General features: G+C 33.0%; 3 protein-coding genes across 3 annotated transcripts; 1 reads left to right on the top strand and 2 right to left on the bottom strand.

Annotated features, from left to right (window-relative positions):
• The first annotated feature begins 305 nt into the window (after positions 1-305).
• Positions 306-1,895, top strand: LOC146959393 (uncharacterized). Its single transcript, XM_085753664.1, has 4 exons — positions 306-556; positions 938-1,013; positions 1,374-1,587; positions 1,723-1,895. Exons 1-4 carry the CDS (start codon positions 306-308, stop codon positions 1,893-1,895), a joined length of 714 nt encoding a protein of 237 aa, XP_085609790.1.
• Positions 1,896-9,272: 7,377 nt separating this feature from the next.
• Positions 9,273-13,110, bottom strand: ITN1 (Ankyrin repeat family protein). Its single transcript, XM_085740933.1, has 4 exons — positions 12,873-13,110; positions 12,261-12,770; positions 11,071-11,480; positions 9,273-10,404 (listed from the first exon to the last, which is right to left on the bottom strand). Exons 1-4 carry the CDS (start codon positions 12,895-12,897, stop codon positions 9,571-9,573), a joined length of 1,779 nt encoding a protein of 592 aa, XP_085597059.1. The 5' UTR covers positions 12,898-13,110; the 3' UTR covers positions 9,273-9,570.
• Positions 13,111-15,421: 2,311 nt separating this feature from the next.
• LOC146959391 (putative protein phosphatase 2C 45) lies at positions 15,422-20,124 on the bottom strand. Its single transcript, XM_085740934.1, has 8 exons — positions 19,739-20,124; positions 18,078-18,220; positions 17,215-17,313; positions 16,930-17,079; positions 16,600-16,686; positions 16,419-16,510; positions 16,238-16,309; positions 15,422-15,820 (listed from the first exon to the last, which is right to left on the bottom strand). The coding sequence occupies exons 1-8, from the start codon at positions 19,987-19,989 to the stop codon at positions 15,671-15,673; spliced, it is 1,044 nt and encodes a 347-aa protein (XP_085597060.1). The 5' UTR covers positions 19,990-20,124; the 3' UTR covers positions 15,422-15,670.
• Positions 20,125-21,803: the final 1,679 nt, after the last annotated feature.

Below are 21,803 nucleotides of genomic sequence, written 5' to 3'. Positions count from 1 at the left end.
CATGTCAATCTCATGATTTTCATTTTTCTTTCATGTATGTTTGAGTTTGCAATTTGTTCATTTGTTTCTTTATTACCTTTATGCTTGTACTTCTATAATCCAGATTAGGTTTATCGTTGGATGAATTGCATTGCTTATATTCAAGTATCTCTTAGTGTAAAGAAATAGGTTTTTTTTGTCCAAACCAAAAATGTGTTCGTTGCTAAAATGCAGGGAGATGGTTTTTCGATGGAGAGGGGTTGAGACAAGGTGATCCATTGTCACCTTTTTCGTTCTTATTGGCGGCGGATGGTTTTAATGTTATGATGGAGGCTATGGTGGTGAATAATATTTTCTCTGGGTATATGGCTGGTACTTTTGCGCCCATTTCTATCTCTCATTTGCAGTTTGCAGATGACACTCTTATTTTGGGTGTAAAGAGCTTGGCTAATGTTCGTGCAATGCGTGCTTTTCTTAATTTGTTTGAAGCTATGTTTGGGTTGAAAGTTAATTTTCATAAGAGCATGTTGGTAGGTGTCAATGACTCCATGTTGAATGAGGTTGTCGCGTTGATGGGGTATAGAGTGGGTGGCTACCTTTTGCATATTTGGGTCTTACAATAGGAGGTGATCCTCGGATGTTGAAATTATGGGATCCATTGTTGGATCGGATAAAGTCCATATTTGTCTGGGTGGAAAAGCAGGTTTTTATCCTTTGGTGGTCGTCTTATTCTTCTAAAGTCTGTCCTGACTTCTATTCCTGTCTATACTCTTTCCTTCTTAAAAGCTCTTTCATGTATCATTTCCTCTATTGAATCTCTTTTTAAAAAAAAAAAAATTGGAAATTGAGGATTTTAGGAAAATGCCTTAGGTGAACTGGAATGCCATTTGTATGGATAAAGAGCATGGGGTTTCGGGGTTAGGAGAATTTGGGAGTTTAATATTGCTCTGATGGGTAGGTGGTGTTGGAGGATGGTTAATGATAGGGGTGGTTTGTGGTTTAGGATGTTGGCAGCTAGATATGGTGTTGATGGGGTAGGTTGAAGGAAGGAGAAAGGGAGGTGTTGGTTTGATGGAGGGATTTGGTTAAACTTCACAATGGAGTTGGTTTAGACATGGGAGGATGGTTTGAGGATAATATTCAGTGTGAGGTCGATTAAGGGGAAAAACACTTTTTTCTGGACGAGTAGGTGGGTTGGGGGTGACCCTTTGTGTGTGAAGTTTCAGAGGTTGTTTGAGTTGGATGACACACGGGGGAGACAGTGGCGGAGATGTTTACTTTAGGGTGGGGTGGGGTGAAGGAGGAGAGTCTGGAGGTGGAGGCGGAGATTGTTGGCTTGGGAGGAGGAACAGGTAGATGAGTGTATGCCGTTAATTTTATCTGTGACTTTACAGGTTGATATTAAGGATCAGTTGCTTTGGATTTCGGTGCCTACCGAAGGATACACTGTTCGCAGTGTGTATACTATGCTTACTACTACAGATGTCCTTCCTGGTTCAGCGGTTTCAGGCATCATATGGAGTAAATTGATCCCTTTGAAGTTGTCTATCTTTGCACAGCGACTTCTTAGGAATTGTCTTCCCACGAAGGATAATTTATTTCGAAGAGGTATTGTATCTTTGGATTCACGACTATGTGTCAGCAGGTGCGGAATTCTGGAATCGGCACAACATTTATTTATGGATTGTTCTTATTTTGGTGTGTTGTGGTATATGGTGTGAGATTAGCTTGGTTTTGATGTAGTGGATCCGCTTACTATTTCTGATCAGATGATACAATTTTGTGACTTGGCTGGTGTTTCTAAATCACGACGTTTTGTTATGTTGCTCATTTGGTTTGCTTATACTTGGGTGATATGGAAGGAAAGGAACAACAAGACTTTTATAGCATTGCAAGCACATTACTTCAGCTCTTAGATAATATTAAGCTACTTTCTTATAGGTGGCTGAAGGCACACAAGTCAGCTGGTGCTTTTAATTATCATAATTTGTGGCTTAGTTCTCTTTTGTGCTTGGGTTTTTCCTAATTCTTGTTGTCCGTTTTGTTTTCCCATGTGTTTTAAACTCATGTTATTTTTGTAACTGTCTTGTTCTACTACTGAACAACTTGTGCTAGGTAGAATGAACATGTTGTGGTGTTAATATATTTCATTTTGACGTTTTAAAAAAATTATTGTTTTCAAAAAATGAAGCTAAATAAAATAAGGGTCATGTTAACGAGTGCCCCGGGGGCACTGGTTAAGGAAACTAAAAAAATGAAGTTTTTAAATGAAAGTAACACTTTTTATGCTTTTGAAGAGTTGACAATACAAGTTCCAATGTAATATTTACTATATTTGACTCCTTAACCAGTGTCCGGGGGCACTAGTTAACATTGCCCATAAAATAAACACAAAGTAGGAAAACACAGGGGAGAAAGATGTGTGTATTATTAAGCTCTTGTTAACGAGTGCTTTCGGGGCACTCTAAACAATTATACTTTAAAAAGGTTAAATATTTCGATTTCCAAAGCATTGATTATACATATTTTCATAAATACTTACTACTTATGGCCTTTAAAAGGGCACTTGTTAACATTTTCCTTATTTATATATGTAATCTAGTTATCATACTATACCATCATATTTATAATACAATGTGTATATATATGATGGGGTGCTGGAGATCTATGATTAGTATTGTATAGGGTGAATACCGAGAAACCAAAAAAAGACAAAGCCAAATATATATTTGTTCTCAACTAAAATATTCACCTAGAAGCTGTCATGAGCCAAATAAAAAAATTAATAAAATACAATTAATATATCATTAAATTTAATAAAAAAATCAATTTTTGATATTAAATAAAACACACATAATTGATCATCTCTCATTTACATGAATTAAATATGACTCACAATCATTTATAGTTATAAAAAACAAAGAATGCATTATTTCTCATTTTTCATGTATTACATATGACAACGAGAGTCATGCATATAATGTGAAAATGAAATAAATACAAAGTAGTTGTGAATTTTAAACTCCATTAATACTATGTATATATTACTTACCAGATAACATCCTCTTTTTAAATAAATAAAAACTAGTATTGCACTTTTTTTTAAACAAAAAAAAAAAGATTTGGATTCTCTCCTGCACTTTCTCTGCCGTTGTCTATCCTGTCATCATCTCAGCCACTTATCTATGTTTTTCTCTCTTTTCAAAACTGTTCTTTTTCATTTATTTATTTGTTATGAATTTTCAGCTGTTGGTTGAAACACATGAGAGATGGCTGAACAATAAAGACGGAAGAGGATCCATTTTAAAAGAAAGAAAAAAAAACTAGTATTGCACTTGTTGGTTCACATGTATCAATTTTTCTCTTAAAAATAAAATTATCACTTTTTCTGTATACATCTTAAATAAATGCGTATGCATATAAAAAGTAGTATAATTATTTAAAAATAATAATATATATGTAAAAAAACAAACAATAATGTACATTAGATTTATTTTTTGGTGGTGGTCGGGGTTGACCTTGCATATATTATGCATTGTCTCTACCAACTAAGCTAAGCTCACAAGGACAATAATGTACATTAGATTAAAATTATTGCAACTATGTTATCTCCACATTAAATTATAAATTGAAATTATTTCATAAAAACATAAAAGAAAAATTCAACTAGTTTTAAATTTTTTGAGGGAATTCAAATCCTTTTAAGTAAATTATTTTGTTTGGATGATAATTTAGAGAATTTTAAAAATGATGAAAATTTACGAAGTATTTTGTCCATGTTAAATTTAAAGAATTTCAAATGACACTTGAAAGTTAGGAATTTTATATACCTTCCTTCTAATAATATTTTTGGCTAGATATTGGAATTCTTACATCGAAGTTAAATTTTTTTGTTACCATATCCATTGAACTAATAAATAAAAATTGAACACAACTTTGGTATAAGAAAACAAATATTTTGAAATTGTATAAAATAAGAAAAATACTTGTAAGGTCACTACCCTAAATAAAACTCATGGTACACATGTAACAATATGTCATTTAAAAATCTCCAAAATATACTTTATTACATTCTATTTTATTTTTAAAATCTCAATTTTGTATGAGTGTGTCTAAATAATTTATATTTGGATTTATGATCACACAAGTGTTACTTATAAAATAAATAATAGAATTACATAAATGTGAAAAAAAAGTTAAATTTTTTGACCAACAATATAATTTTAGGTATCTAACACATGAAATTGAAACAAACCGTTGAAGTTTGAACTGAGAGAGGGAGAGATGAAGAGAACAAAGTTAGAGAAATAAATTAACTAGCTACTGCTATGTCAAATGAAGCATCAACCTCAAGAGCAACCACTTCGATGTTGATTCGTGGGACTCCCATGATGAATTTTGAAGTGGGTAGGCGTCGTTCAAGAGTTATAGAGATGATTGTTGGCTTTGTTATCAAAAAATCCAACCATGTATATTGAAGCGAGTAGGCGTCATTTAAGAGTGATTAAAATAATTTCCATGTCACAATCATCCAAACGTCATCGTAGACGAGATAGCTATAACGGAGAATCCACGTCAAGACCTAAAAAAGGAAGGGACCACTATCATGTGGACTCGTGGGATTCTTAAGGGTTAGAGGCATTTGACAAAGAGATGTGAATCACTTAATCACCAAAAAGAAATTGTATTCATGTAGATTTTGTTTTAAAATAAAAAATGTGATTTTTTCGAAAAACTATTAGAGTGCCTTTATTTTAAGTTATATTCGTGGGTTTTAAGAATAAAATGATATAAATATGCATGTCTATGTTTACTAAATTTTATTTTCGGATATAAAATTATCTTGAAAATAGAAAAACTATCTAAAAGAAAAACGTGGGAACAAAGTTTCCATCAAGACGAGAATAAATTCATGTGTAACTAATTATTAACCTCCTGTTCCCAAAAAATGTTAACTAATAAGTGTCTAATCACTGTTATTTTCCGTAACAATTACCAACTTGTTTTACAAGTAATCTAATTAAAACCCCCCAATTTATATAAATATAGTTTATATAGCAAAACTATGCCAGAAAGTTATTATGCCTGTTTTGCACACATTTTTGTACCTTTTGGACACGACTACAACATTGCGGGATAAAGCAATGAAAGTACACTTGTCAGAAGTCAAGCCATTGCATCACAAAGACATCTGAGAAACCATGATTAACTAGACGAGCTAATCGAAGTGAAGCAAGGAAAAAGAAAGAGTTCCATGGACAAAAGTCAAAGGTGGTTTGCTAGGCGAGATTTGGTCCGTAGGCGAACTAAAGAGGTTTCAAGAAATATCTGAAGATATATGACTTTTTCCTCCAAAGAAGAAAGCTCGATTCGCTAGGTGAGCATCACTGCGCCTAGCGAACTTACTCTTGTAGAATCACTATAAATAGAGATGTAGGTTGTTTCATTCATTTTTATCACTTGAATTATAGACACAATAGACAGAAACATAGAGAGGAAGGCGTGAGGAGCCATAAGAGGGCAAAGGAGCTTGATTCCAAGCTTGTTGATGGTTCTTCAACATTTATCAACCTTCTCTTATTAGTTATGTTCTCCATGGTAACTAAACTCTCTTTTGTGATGTAAATAGCTAGAATTCTATGTAGTTCTGCAAAAAAAAAAAAAATCCTTTTAATATGCTTGGTTGTATATGATTTATGCATTCAATATAATCTTTGGTTTAAATTATGAATGTTGTAACCAACCCGTAAACGTTACCAAGAAACAAATGGTGATAATAAGGTTACTTATCAAATTTCTGTTGGAAAAATCATTGGAATAATGGTAACTAAGCATACTGATGTTAAATTGGTTAATTATATGAATGACGATGAAGAAGTTACTAACAATTTTGAATCAAGTTTTGCTTATGACTTGCAAGGTATTTGTGGGGTGAGTATGATTTCTGTGCTACCAACGGATTTTGCTCATAGGATCTCAGGTTTAGAGGAACTCGAGGAAGAATTTGAAAAGATCAACCATGTATACGGTCCAAGCATGATTGAAAAAAGTTTTAATATATGGTGGGGTTGCTGTGAATCTAATGCCAGAATTTGTGCTAGGGAAATTCAACAAATTTGAAAAGGATTTATTGCACCATGAAATGGTTATCGGGTGATTTTAGTTTGGACCACTTAAAGTTTGGGTCCAAGTTGAACCAGTTTTTTGAACCATTAGATTAAATCAGTCCATCAAATTTTATCATGGTCTTTCCACATCAAATCCCTCTATCTTTGTCTCATCTCATTGTCTCTTTCTCTCAAAGAATCATGCAGCAAAAACTTGTTATTTCAATAATTTTTTTATAATGGGCTATTTGTTTTTTTGTGAAATAAGACATTAATGTAATGTATTTAAAACATTAATGTGAAAAAAACTGAATGGGTGAAAAGAGTTTGAAAGAAAAAAAAGAACTTTTATTAATTTTTATCAAGTTTTTTAGCTCAATTAAGATTTAACTAACTTAATTAATCTTTATTTTAACCTGGGTTTTGATTAACAAGAAGGAAAAAAAATGAAGATAGCACTATCAATTATCATTACTCTTTTGTTTGGTAAAGAAGTGATTAGTGTTTGTTCAATAGTTATTTTTTTTAGGAAAAAAAAATATTAATAACACTAACCTAAGCAGAAGCCAGAAGGCATACACAAATTAGATCAAAACAAATTTACATTAAAACGCTCTTTCACAGTACAAGCAGATAATACAAAAAACCAAAAAACAAAACCACACTTCAGCTGGTAGTGTCAGTGTAATAAAATCTTTGGTGACTAGTGTAAGTAGTTTACTCTAATGGTGAAAGATGAGTTTTTGAACAAAGTTGAATGTGGTGTGGACAGGGACACAAATTCAATAAATCTTTATTTAGCTAAAAAAAAATATGTGTTGATGATTTTCTACTTTCTCTCACTTCCATTTCTAAATTCTGATAGAGACAGGAATGAGAGAGGGGAGAGATTTGGTGTAGATAGACTACCATTAAAATTGATGAGCTGATTTAATCTATGAAACAAAAACTGGTCCAACTTGAACCCAAACTTCAAGTGGTCCAAACTAAATGCACCCTGCAACCTCATACACAACAGAACAAATATGAGGGAAAAGACTTGGGACATAATTCTGGGGTGGCACTTTGGTGCCATTAATAACACCATGCCATTAGATCTCCACCACACACACACACATCCACAATGTTTGGGTGCCATCAATGGCCAGGATGTAATGGCATGGTGCCATTAATGGCACCCAAGTATTTCCCATAATTCTGCCAACAATTGGATCCTTATATGATTCACTCGAGCTTCATTTGCTTGAATTTTGGCCTATATGTGTCCAACCCCAATTAAGAGCGGCTTTCTTGGCCGGAGAAAAAGAAATTGCTTTAATAGCCAATTTTGGTGAACAATCTAACATACCAAAACCTCGAAATAATTAGTTTCAAACGAAGAATTAGAAGACAATAGTAGTGATGTTAATGAAGAACAATCAGACTCGTAAACTTTTCAAAATAAAGATCAAAGAAAATTCTCAAGAGTACGAATCATTTTACCATATTTTTTATAATTCTCTCTTGGGATTTAAAAATGGATGGTCTCATGAAATAGATAAACTCGAAGTCCATGATCCACCTGACAAAGTAGATTGGAAGGCTGAGAAAGGCAAACAAATTAGTGTGTATATACCACTTGTAAATTTACTTGTCTTTGATTGTTGGATAAATTATTCATAATTTTTTAAGGTTAAACTAGATCTCACCTTTATAAAGAAAAAAGAAAAAGAAAAGAATTTTCTCTTATATTCAAGACGGAAGGAAGTGGCTCTCTTTTTAGTTCGGGACGCCAATTTTATTTTATTTTTGTGAAAGGAGTTTTGGACGCCTATTGTAACTCTTGCATCTATATATATATATATATATATATATATATATATATATATATATATATATATATATATATATATATATATAGGGGTTTGCTAGAACACACCCACTAATTTTTATGTGGGAGTGTTTTAGCAAAGCTACACCTTAGGGTGTAATTAACCACTTTTTAGTTATTTACTTGCTAAAACACTCCCACATAAAAACTAGTGGGTGTGTTCTAGCAAATGCCTATAGGATTTGCTAGAACACACCCACTTGTTATTGTTAGAAGGTGTGTTATAGCAACATACACCTTAGGGTGTATTTAACCACTTTTTAGTTATTTACTTGCTAAAACACTCCCACATAAAAACTAGTGGGTGTGTTCTAGCAAATCCCATATATATATATATATATATGCCAATGCCATTAAAAAAAATGTTTAGATGCACACACGATGCCGTTTTTTTTTTTTGTTCAAGGAACACACGATCCAAACCTTAGCCTTCACAACACGGATTATCAACTACAGTAGAAACTCTTTAATTTAATACTCGGTAAATTAATAAACTCTCTAAAATAATAAATTTGTCCGGTCCCGACTTGGGCCAATGTAAAAAATTGAAAAACTCGATAAAATATTAAGATAATAATTTTTCGGGAGATCCCTTTATAATTTTCGGTCCCAAGAAAATCATAAATTAATAATTCATAGAAACTGAAAAAAAAAATATATTAAGACTACATTGAACACATTTGTTCCTCTTGATTATATTTACTGTACTTCAAAAGTCATTATTGATTTCCAATGCATATGAACACAGTAGTTACTAATTTACGTTGAGTCCCAAGGTTCGCTGCAACGTAATTCTAAGAGGCATAAACTAATTTGCCTTTTTGTTTGGTATGTACAGTATAATTACTTAAAAACTCTTTAAATTAATAATTATTAATTTATCGATAAATTAATAACTCTCTAAATTAATAAATTTCTCTGGTCCTAACATTATTAATTTATAGAGTTTTAACTGTATTAATTATTCATTGTTATTATTAACACTATCATTACTAGGTCAGTGGTGTTGATTCGGCACCCTCCAAGACATTTCTTGTAGCAAAATTCTCAGTAACAGACTAGGATAACATGAGCAATGCTATTTATCAAGAAAAAAAACATCAAGAATTCTTCAAGAATAAAGAGTAGCCAATCACAATGCACTATTTGCCACAATTCAAGGAGGTGTGGCTAAAAAATAGGAAGTGGACAAATAAATCATGCAATTAAAACTTGCCACATGTGTCTTGAAAAATTCTTGATGCTATTTTTCTAGATAAATAGCATTTTCCGGATAACATATAGACCAGGAATATTTTTGTGTTACAACACACGAGTTGAGAATTAAAGCAACGTCCGTGTTATTCTTCTCACAAATCGTAACCTGTGATTTATACAAATGCATACTTATGTCATGCTGAAGTGCACAAAACTCAACACTTACAATAGTGATCAAGCTTTCATTCCAATTTGTTATGATCATATAACAACAACAGCAGCTTACAGAAGAACTGTATGTACTATGTGCAGTGTACACTTGCATTACATCTATGTAAACTCTTGAAGTGGTAATTTGAAGAGAGAAAAAAACTCTAAACAACTATTATCCTTTCCAACGTAATTTGGTCTTCAAACTTATAGCGCGTAAATTCGATCAACCTCGGAATTGGAGAACTCTGAATGATGCCATGAGTTGGATCCACTTCTCCTGGCTAGCTGCTTCTCTTTCTTCCTCATGGATCTTGTTCTCTTAGACCTCACTACATAGTAAGTCATAGTGCCAATAACTCCGGATATTATCACTCCTCCAACAACTGTAACCAGAATTGCAGCCCACTCGTTCCTCCGACCGACGACTATGTACGAAGAGGCAATAAATGCCACCGAGGTACAGACAGAAGCCAACCACATGAGCTTGTTAATCACCTCAACTACCCTTTTCTCTGCTTTAGTTTCACCTCTAACAAGGGTAATTTGAACAACCACAACAGCCAAAGATGTAAAAAGCGCAATAGCATTGAATATGAAGAAAATTTTAAAAGCAGAATAACTCGCTACCACTCCTGATCCATCATTGTTATCCCCACCAGGTACGGTGAATATAGCAGCAAAAGCAACTGTAGCAAACAACACAGCCACCACTGTCACCGAGTTTGTGGCATTGTTAATTCCTTCCCTGTGGAGTTTCCTCAGCTCTTTGGATATATTGTGGACATTTTTGTTGGTTCTCTTGGTTTGTTCCAGCTGTGTGTGAACATCTTTCTTAATTTGTGTAACCGTTTTCCTCAGTTCGTCCCTTGGTTGGTTGAGCTCGTTAGCTCTAAGTGCCCCATATCGAGAGAGGATGTCCTTTATATCTGATGACTCTTCAGAGAGAGGAAGATTTTCAGCAATGTCAAGGGCTGTTTTGTGGTCTCGTGTTAATGCATTTACGTTTGTGTCTGGCAGGAGTAACAACTCATTCACTATCTGTCCAAGAAATTGAGAAACAACAATATTAGATTTTTCATTCAAGGAACAATGACATGCTCAAAAGTAACTAGGGGAACAAGTGTTTTTCATGTATAAAAATTAAAAGAAAACAAGAGGCCCAAAACTTCTAGACAAAATTGAAGTTACATCCCTTGTCTCATGTAACATGTTTCATTAGTAATGTGCACGCTACTTAAAAAAATGGTTTACTTATACCAATTTTCAAAGCAAAATAACATGTTGAGACTAAAATATCATTGTACTTCATTTATTATTTGTCCACCTTATACTTGCAACTACTTAAATAAATAAAGGTAACTTTTGAAAAAAGTAATAAATATTGTATTGATATTATAAAATGACAAATAATTTGAGACAAAAATTCAAATGAATTATGAGACACATAATATGAGACAAAGAGAATATAAAATATAATAACAAATTAGCAGCCTCGTTTGCATTTTTTGTAGCATAATTAGCTACCTGTTTTCAATATTGGAGACTTGTTAATCATTCTATAACTAATACTACTGCTACAAATATGGCATATTTAGGTATGTCAAGTGAGCCCGATTTGTTCGAGTAAGTTAATTTGTTTTACTTCATCACTATATGTACTGTATGGTGCTTGACTACTTGTAATGCTGTGCTAATGTTACATACCTCTACTCGCTTTTTCCTGGTTGCCACATGCAATGCTGTGTTGCCAAATTTGTCAGGAAGCATAACAATAGCAGCATCTGCATCAAGAAGCAATTTCACCACGTCACAGCTCTGCCCTTTTACAGCCATATGCAATGCAGTTTGCCCTTTCTTGTCAGTCCTCCGAGCCAATTGAGGGTCTTTGCTGAGCAAGGCTTTCACGATTTCTGTATGGCCCGGACGAGCAGCTAAATGCAAAGCATTTTTTCCATTGGATCTTGCAATTTCCAACAAGCTGCCATCCTTTGACAGAAGTTCATTCACCACTTCGACGTGACCTCTCGTCGCTGCTGTTATAAGTGGAGTGGCGTTGGATGGACCAATAGTTTTGCTTAAGCTTGGGTCATAATCTAGTAAAACCTGAACAATGGCTGCAAATGAAAATTCACAACAGATTACTACAAAGAACAGAAGGCAAAGTACTCACATTTTCAATTACATCAAGACACAAGAACACCATAACCAACAAATTGAAGCTACTCAAAGTCTAACAATTGGAATCCAAATAAGACAACATTGATGTTTGGCAGACTTGTCTACATAGCATTAACTCTACTACGGATTAATAATATTAAAACTCGTGTCATAACATTTCTCTTAAAATTTCCATTAATAGCTTCTTAAAAAAAAGTCCATTAATAGCATCATAATTGAGTTTCTTTATTGGATACCTTAAGCAAGATAAATACTCAATAGTCAGCTCATAACTTAATAAATTACAAATTTAATCAGATATACTTCTGGTGTTCTTCTACTAAAGTTTTTTTTTTTTTTTTTTTTGAAAGGTTCTTCTACTAAAGTTGAAACCAAGAATATGTTCCAAAAAAAAAAAAATACAAAACTCACTCAAACATCCTGATTTTGTCTCCATAACTGATTCTACTTGAAGCTAGAAATTGTAGCTTCTTATTCTAGAATTGATTTTTAAACTCAAATTTATTGTTCAACTCGCTTAGATGAATGTACCCAAACATAAATCGTTTTACCTTCAACTCAATTTTAGCCAAAGTCAATTCATTCAAAATAAATTTTTCTCACCCATTTTTACAAAAAGCAAAATAATGAAATTTCCAAAATCCCAACATCAAAACAAAGGAAAAAGGTAATAAAAACAGAACATCTGACAAGACATTGAATACAAGAAGTCATACCATGATGTCCTTGACTAGCAGCAATATGCAAAGGATCAAAACCAGATCGATTCTTTTTAGAAACAGTTTGAAGAGTTGAATGTTTCAACAACTCCTTAACAACATCAAGATGACCCTTTTCAGCAGCAGTAAACAAAGCAGTTTCACCAAGTTCATTCTCTTCATTCACAACAAGAGCACGAACTTCAGCAATCTCAGCGTTAAGATCAACATCATCATCACCACTCAAAGTACCCATTATTTGAGAATCAATATCAAGAAGGATCTGTCTCACAGCACCAACATCACCTCTTTGAGCTGCTAGATGAAGCTCTGTGTCGTTGTGACGACCCGTTACTTGCTTCACGTACTTCTTCCCTGCTTGATCGATCCGTTTTCCTGAGTTTGAAAGGACTAGAGCCGGCGCCGTCGCGGACGACGGAGATGGCGACGGAGATATTTCGGAAAGTGGGTTCTGTGTTGGTGTCATCATCGTTCCTTTTTCTGAATCTCTTTGAGTTTGAGCTCCACCTGCAATAAACGTAAAAGCGTAGTAAAAAAAAAAAAAAACTGTAAAATTTACAGTTTACAGTGAAGTAAAAAGATGGGGGTGCAGATAGAAGAAGAACCAACCTGGAAGGTTGAAATTGGAGGTCATGATAGAAGAGTAGAGGGGACAGTAATTAGTGATATGTATCTAACTCTACTAAAGTCTAAAGAATCATACTAATAATTAAGGAAGGAAGGAAGGATGAAAGTGAAGGAAGTAGCATGAGTCATAATAAGTGTTGGCTTTGATTGGATTTTTTTGATGATAAAGAGAAAAAGATGAGTGGAAAGAAAGGAAAGAGGGAGGAAATGGGAAAGTCGTGAGAAAGAGGGAGGGGATTGAACATGGACAAATTACATTTTGGATTTTTCCTTTTTTTTTTTTTATAGAAAAAAGAAATGAATTTTACATATTTTTATTTAAATAATCCTTTAAAAATATTTGTATTAAATTTACAGCTAGTAAGAGGTAATCAAAAGAAATGCAATGTTAGTTTAAAGGAAATGTTCTGTTTTTTTTTTTTTTTTTTAACAAATGGGAGAGGTTGGTTATTTAATGGTAACTGTAGTAAGAGAGACTACGTGTGTGTTTGGTTCAACTTTGAATATAATTGATTCTGACAGAATTGATTCTGACAAAATTGATTCTGAGAGAATTGATTTATGTTTGGATACAATTATGTAGAATTGATTAAACAAACTGATTTATGTTTGGATACAATTATGTAGAATTGCTTTTGAATGTATAATTACTAAAATAGACATAGCTAAAGGAGAATTGATAAAGAATGAGAATTGATAAAGGGCAATAAAGGAAAATAATATGTTGTAATAATAAAATATAAAATTTACTGTTTATAATTGATTCTAGAAAAGCTAGAAGCTATGATTTGTAGCATGGAGAATTGCTTTTGGAGGATAAAAGCAATTCTGAAAAGTCAAACCAAACATGTTGTTTTTGGCTAGAATTACTTTTGACACTGTTTATAATTGCTTTTGGCAAGCCAAAAGCTGAACCAAACAGGCCCGTACGCTTGCAGAATTTCACTTAAAAAAATCTAAGATCCGTACGCGGAGTTAATGTGAGAGTTCAGTTTCTAATTTTACCAGCATCTTTTTTAGTAAACTATAAGTAAAACATGATTTTTCTTTATCAGGTCGTTAAATTATATTAAATCCCACTTGGGTTGGTCTAGTGCTATTTATTTGGGATCTGGGAGTGTGTTCCTCTTTGAGATTTAAGGTTCGATTCTCTTCGGTATCAATTTAGGTGGGTTAATTTAGCTTCTTAAAAAAAACTATAATTAACACAAAACACAAAAAAAAATTATAATTATTTATATAACATCTTATTAAAATTAAATATAACATCTTATTAAAATTAAATAATGATAAAAATGAAACTAGGTATATTTTTCATACAAGAAATTAAATATTTTTAAGTTAATTTAAAAAATTAGTAAAAATTACTTAAATTATCCGTTTTATTAGACTTTCTTCAACCGACGACCAACTCATTTATGGCTTGTTTGAACTTGTTAGTGAGTTTGTCCATTGATATAACTAACATTTATAAAAGAGAAATGATATTTTGACAACCACTTTTTGACAACTTTTGGACAACTTTCTCTCTCATACTCACATGATGTTGTTATCCTCTCTCTTCTTTTTTCTCTCTCCATTGTTTTTGACCAATAAGAAGTGAGAAAAGCAAGGTTGTCAACAAAGTTGTCATCAAATGGATGTCAAAATATCATTACTCTTTATAAAATTGTTTGAAAGAACTTATGAAAATAACTTACGATATGTTCATAAGTACTTTCGGCTTATTTTCTCCATGATTGCTTATTGTGTTATAGAAATAGTTTATTTTCAAACGTTTATATGATAAGCAATTAAAACTTTAAAACAAACATTTTTTATGCATTCATTATATTTTTTTACTCTCTCTAATATTTTGTCCCGGGAAAAAAATTGTTCCAAAAATTGATACAATTGTACAAATATCAAATTGGTATCTAGATAGGAATTTACTCGAGTACAGGCAGGCTGCAGCCGTCACAATGAAACTGTATTTTATTTTATTTTTGCAAAAACAAACGTTTTTTTAATGGCAAAAACAAAGGATTGGTTTGAATTTTGACACATGTTCAGTTGAAGAGTTGACCATGGTTCCATCCGACCATCAAACATTATAATGAGAAGAGAAGCAAATCAGAACGATTACATTTTTTTGACAGGAAAGAAGGACAATCAATTTGTATGATTGACGATTGTGAACACCTTTGAATTTAGTTAAAACATTATGAAAGGTTTTATTTATTCTTTCTAAATGATCGAAGAGCACTAAGGAGAGATGTTGATGATTTTTAATTAAAATTGAGAATTAAATAATTCAATAATTTACTGAAAGGACGAATTTAGATTAAACCTCGTATTTTGAATATCCGAGATACGTTTTTATTGTCGATCTCTTCAATTTTATCTTATTTGAACAAAGAAATAAAAAAATAGTAAAATTTATTACTTCCTTGGAGAAAACCAAGCAACAATGATATGGTGTGACTTTACCTAGTGCCTACTAAGGAAGATTGAAACTGTAACAACAACGAAACAAAAAAAGATCACGGACATCAAAGAAAAAAAAATCCTGTAATTTATCTGTTCAGAGGATCACAATAAATAGCTGGATCCGAGATATGGAGCCTTCATGTGTAAAACCAAATGCAGATGATATCTACAAGTATTTCCTTTTTCCAGATAGGAGTAATCAAGAAGACTAAAACAACTTATAAAACTATAATATCAGAACTAAAATAAATTAATAGAAGTAATTCATATGAAAATAAGGTAAGACTTCCCACACATTTGTCATTTCTATTTCAGTTGCCAGAAGTCGCATTAGGATGTGGATCAAATCGAACAACAACACAAGTGATGTTGTCTGAGCTTCCTCGGGTATAAGCTTCTTTAATAAGTTCTCTAGAGGCCACTTCTGCATCAGTGAAATTTTGTACCAAAGACACCGCCTCCTGAAAAGATATATAGTGCATTATTATATGCTCGGGTTTCATCAAATACTTTTGCTTGCCGAAAATGTACCAACACCATGTTGCCGGAGTATAAAATTTAGAATTCATAGAGCTAGAAAATACAAAATAAAATTTCACCAATATTTGTTTATGCGAATGAGTACAACATAAAAAGACATATTATAAGTAAGCATGAAGACCGCCAAGTACAAGAAATATATGTATTAAGCACACTGAGAATGACAAAAAATAAAATAAAACAATGCTGATATGGCAATATTAATATGTAATGGAAAAGACTATCTATTAAAGTTTAAAGAAATATTAGCTATACACTGCTTTAAACATATCATTATTAGGTGAAATTCATGTGGGTCTGACTCCCTATTTGTTGGCCCATAATATAAATAGTCTCACCTCGTTTGATATAACATCCCAAAGACCATCACTAGCAATTATTATAAAATCCACGCCTTCAACTTCTTCCTCCTAAGCCAAAAGAGTATCCAAAGAGGGGATAAATTAGTAGATATAAGATGTATAAAAACATATACACAAAATGGGTAGGCGATCAATCAATCTTAAGATTTTAGCCAACCTGAATTTCTGGGTCAGCAACAACATATGGTCTAAGAAGCTTGTCTCCAAATGCACGGGAAACAGCAAGAATGCCGCCAACCCTCCATGTTCCTGTATAAACCAGCAAATTATTCATTGTTATAATTAATTTATTAAGAACCATAAAAACAAATGGCAACACCCATATAAATGAAATTTACCTGCCCATATTACGAATCCCCCAGCCTGTTCAATCCTTTGACGCTCATCAGACCTATTAGGTTTGTGATCAACAGATAAAGGAACAGCTGCATAACACATTCATTCGTATCATTGAAAAGAAGAAAAACACAAGGATGAAAATAGGAAACTATTATGCTTCTTCAGTTGTTTTGTATATCAGACTAATATAAGCAATTTGTAGCATAACTGCAAAACTGAAGTAAACTAAAGGGATATATGTTGCATATCCCTTTATTGACCGCTGTATTAAAAAAATCCACATTGTGTCCAATCTAATTCTTCCCACACGTAATTGACATGGAACTAACCTAAACCAGCTCTCGATGCAACTACTCGAGAATCACCAACATTTGCAACAAGAATTCGGTCGCCCAACAACACGGCTGTTGATGCCGTGGACCCAGCGTGTCCCATTTCCTCTTTGAGGTAATCAACGTCTGTTTGTTTAAATGCTTCAACTGCCATAAAACAAATAATTAAACATAACAAAAGTTCATATTTAGAACATCCAGGTAGCAGACCAAACCACACAACTATAATGTTATAAGATAATTTCACCATGTCCTATAATTTAACGCAAATGAAGTACATACCAATGGCTGTCTTAGTATCTGTGATAAAGTTGGGGTGGCTACACAAATTCTTGAATAAATTATTTTTCAGATATTCTGCAGTTCGCGAACCTCCATGGCCTAAAAAGATTAAAAAAATTAATTCAAAAAGATGCATGAAAAGGACGTGTCAATATGAAATAATCTACATTCTTTTCAATTTTAGAATGGAATTGAAAGCCATGATCTAATCAAATCTTAAAAGGGTTTGGTATCACTGATTTGCACACTCCCTCTTTGCTGTACAAAGCATTGTGAATTTCTTTCATGTTATAACGATAGTCCGTCAAAAGATTTGCATATACTTATTTTGAGTAATTTGTACGCCCTCCCAATTTTATAGGAATCCTTGTTGAGTTGAGAACCATGAGCCTTGTCTTCCCCATTACACAGAATTCTTTTGCTCCATAAAACCTTAACCAAAACCATCCTACAACTCGTAAGCCTGCTGCTGCCTAATAATTCCAAACGGTGAATATCGTCTACCAAGCTCATTTCTGATGCTCTACTCTATCATCTAAAAAAGTCTAACCTAGTAATTGAACCCAAGCATATTGGAAAAAGCTCTTCTAAAGTGCGTTCATCTATTAAGTTATCAAGGGTATATCAAACATCAAATAGCAGTGCGTAATAAGATCATGGTATACTATAAATTATACCAACAGTGAATACTGAATACACCTTTACTTGTTCGGCTAAGAGACAATCTTACTCTATAGGAGTCTTATCCTGGCAGATTGTCCTATGACGAATAGAATAAACCATAAAAAATTGGGGAAACCAAGAGGAAAATATAGTTAAAGCATTAATATTAAGAGGTACAAAACAAAAACCCTAGGACATACCATCAAAAACACCAAAAAAGCCAACCATCTGACCATCAACCTCTGATACTTTGGTCTCAAAGAAATCCTCCATTGAAGATCTTTTACCCTTAAAACTGGAATATCCATAGCTGATCCTTCCATTCCGACTTCCAGATAGTAAGCTAAAAGTAAAAAAAAAAAAAAAAAATGCAATTTAATCATTTTCAAAATTTCAAAGATTTGAGAGTTGAAGGCCGGTATAAAAACATAAAATGATTGGGTGACATTCGAGGGTTTTGCTGGCTGTCATGCGTGGGATTCAGCAGGTTTAACCATTGCATATAATGCCAATGGGTGCAGCACTACAAACGCTAAAGCTAGACGCGACTCTGAGAATCCTTAAGGAAATAACATTGCACATTTGCATTATTGCCATCAGCTATAGATTTTGGCCTGGAGGTAAGCACTTGATCCAACACGGCAATTTCACATGTCCCAAATTTTTCTTTTAATGGAATTTTATAGAACAGATGATTATGTCATTCAAGATTGTCATGATCGAGTTTCTGACCAAGATCAGGAGGGCGTAGCAAGATTGCAACACACAAAATCACAACTAGGATCGAAATAACCTAATTAAGTAGGATCGAGAGGGAAATAGAAAGATCGCAAAACGTAATTACTTGTGTGTGCGCGTCTACCACACACACACACACACACAGACACACGCGCGTCTACCACACACACACACAGACACACGCATATCGTGCATAAGTTGATAAAATTAAAATATTTAAAAAGTCTAGACCAGACCGCACATGACTCGAGTAAATTCGAGTCCATAAACACTCAGGATAGCACACAATCGTGTGATTTCATGATCCATAAATAATTTTGCTATGATCAAGCATCAATCTTGCACGCGATTCAGATCGGAAGGGGTGAGTAGGATTGCAAAATTGCAAGACTTTACTATTTAAATCTAGATCTTCATAACCTTGAATTGTCATTGTCAGGGACAAGATTATTGTGCAGATCAAATAGCATTTAACAGGGCAGACATTTCCCAAATTACTATATGCTCTGTCGTCTATTTCACTTTAGAACTCACTAAATCGTCTCTTTTCCTAATTTTTACATCACACTTCCCTATTCTGGGTTTCAAGCTACACGTGTCATTTTGCAAGCAAAGAAAGTAAAAATTCACTTTGGTCACTTATTTATTATCCTTTACCTTTTGGTTTGAACGTCGTAGGTTAGAAGACATTTTTCCTAATACACTCCTATTGTGATTATTGTGATTGTGAACATATAGTTTCACAGATATTGGCTTTCTATTCAAAGTATCAATTCTTTAGTTTTTTGACTGACCTGTGAATTAATAGTTACAAAGTCCAAGCATCAAGTGGCTAAAAAAGTTGGTGGGAGGGGAGAAACCAGTGTTACTCATAAGGCAAGTCTTAGAATTATCATTAAATATTCGATCAAGGTAGTTTAAAATCAAGATTTTACACAAAATTCAGAAAACTTATATGTAGCATATAAATTCATGGATATTCATTCATATAAGATAATAAGACAAAGAAAACCTTAAATCACTTGTGTAAATTTAAATTCATAAGCATAGCTTAAAACCTTAAATCACACTTCAAATACTTATATAATATTTAAAATAAAAATAGATGAACAAAAGTAAGTACCTGATACCACCACCACTGAAGAGAGAATCGTGATCTCTAGAAGGCATCACAATAATTGGAGCTGACGGCGGTGAGGGTTGATCTTTATCGGAATATGCGGAGGAGGCTTTTTCTCCGACGGCCGTGGTGGCATGTTTGACGGAGTCGGTGTCTGAGATCATTATAACATCATATCCACTATGGACGAGAAAAGTACTCAAAAGACAAACGACTTCAATATGAACTCTAAGTTTGGTCCAATTGGAACTCATCTCGCAAGAATGTAGGTTCAACTCGGTAAATCTTTACTCGAATTAACCTAAATTTTTTAACTTTTTTTTTGAAGGACTAATTTTTTTTTTCTTAGTTAAAAAGGATTTAATATGAATTTTCACATAAAGATATTCGTATAATTTAAGAAGATAAAGCCTTTTTAAAAGCCCATAATAATAAATTTTAATTTAATTTTTAAGATGTTTTAAAATACAAATCATTCATTAAATTATGTAATCGATTTTGCTTAATATTTAGTTTTCAGTTGATAATAAAGTCAATCGATTTACATACAAAAAATAAAGTTAATTAATTTAATCTTTATTGATATAATATTAACTTTAGATAGATTTTTTATGCAAATGTTTATTATTTTTTTGCTAAGTTACAATAATTATAATCTTTTGATCCTAATAAACGCTTCAAGGCATCTCCCTAATTTAGGCACTTTAAGCCTGTTATAGAGATAATCCATGAGCTTAAGTCTCAAGAGAATATCAAACGATGGAAGGAATGGGTGCTTCTTTGGATGGCATGGAGATTGTGGCAAGTCCCCAATGCCTCTTGTTAAGTCAATGGTGAAGATCAAAGATCATCATGGCCCGTAATCAAACATTAAAGTGTTGCTTTGGTGACATATCTTCGTTATTTTTATCTTTTTTGTGGTTAGTCGAAGACATAAGAATGGGGTCAATGAAGAGGAACCCTTCGAGTATCAATTTGGTTTATGTGTTGGTCATTCTCAAATTCTTTAAACTAAAGCATGGGAAAAGTTATCTATAGAATGTATATCATATAAAATGAAGGATGACTAGGGTAAGACATTGATGAGGGATTAACAATAGAAATAAGATTCCAAGAATCAAACTATAATTGTTTTTCTTGAGGAGAGTCATAAAGTATAGCATGGAAAAAGATATATATATATATATATATATATATATATATATATATATATATATATATATATATATATATATATAGATCATATAAAATGAAGGATGGTCTAGGGTAAGACACCGGTGAGGGATTAACAATAACACAAGGCTCCAAGAATCAAACCATCATTCTTTTTCTTGAAAAGAGTCGTATTGTTATCTCTTCCAACACCATGTCGATAAGATTTTATTAATTTTAATTTTAAAATTAATAGACATCACACATTTTTATAAATGGAATTTTATTTATTTTTTGTGGAGCCTAGAGCATCCATAACTTCAACATCTGGAAGCCTAAGTCAGCTCCAAATATACACATAAGTTATTTTATATTTTTTAAATGACAATACCTAATAAGCATCAAATTTCTACAACCAAGCACAACAAAAATAAAATAAATCAAATGGGTCATACCAATGGGAAAAGTTATGGTGCATAAGTCATTTCCTTATGCATGGTGCATAAGGAAATCACAACCATCAGATTTGATCACACATCTCTTTCCCTTTCCCCTTCACGAATCTGATAAGTGTTTAAAAGTGATATATTTCGCATAGGAGTTTAGGCGTTTTAGTGACTTGTTTTGCAAGATTCTCTATGGAAAACTCCAAATATTGTGTTAATATGTCATTTATGCTTTTGAGCCTTAGTCTACCCTTTTTGTGCAGGAAATTACAAGCAAGGAGCAAGAAATGTCAAAGTTCAAAGAAGCTACGCCATTAGCGTGTCCTACGCTATTGGCGTGATGAAGAAATGCCAAAGGTCAGAGGGATACGCCATTAGCGCACCTGGGGCGTGGATCTGGAGCACTCTTGAAGAGTACGCTAATAGCGTATTCTGAGCTATTAGCGTACAATGTCCAGAGAGCTACGCTA

The sequence above is a fragment of the Medicago sativa genome, chromosome 1 (genome assembly GCF_051527215.1).
Source record: "Medicago sativa cultivar Bolivia chromosome 1, Bolivia_mono, whole genome shotgun sequence".
Classification (NCBI taxonomy): Eukaryota; Viridiplantae; Streptophyta; class Magnoliopsida; order Fabales; family Fabaceae; genus Medicago; species Medicago sativa.
Note: the sequence above shows the minus strand (reverse complement) of the source record. Positions and strands in the feature narration are given on the sequence as shown.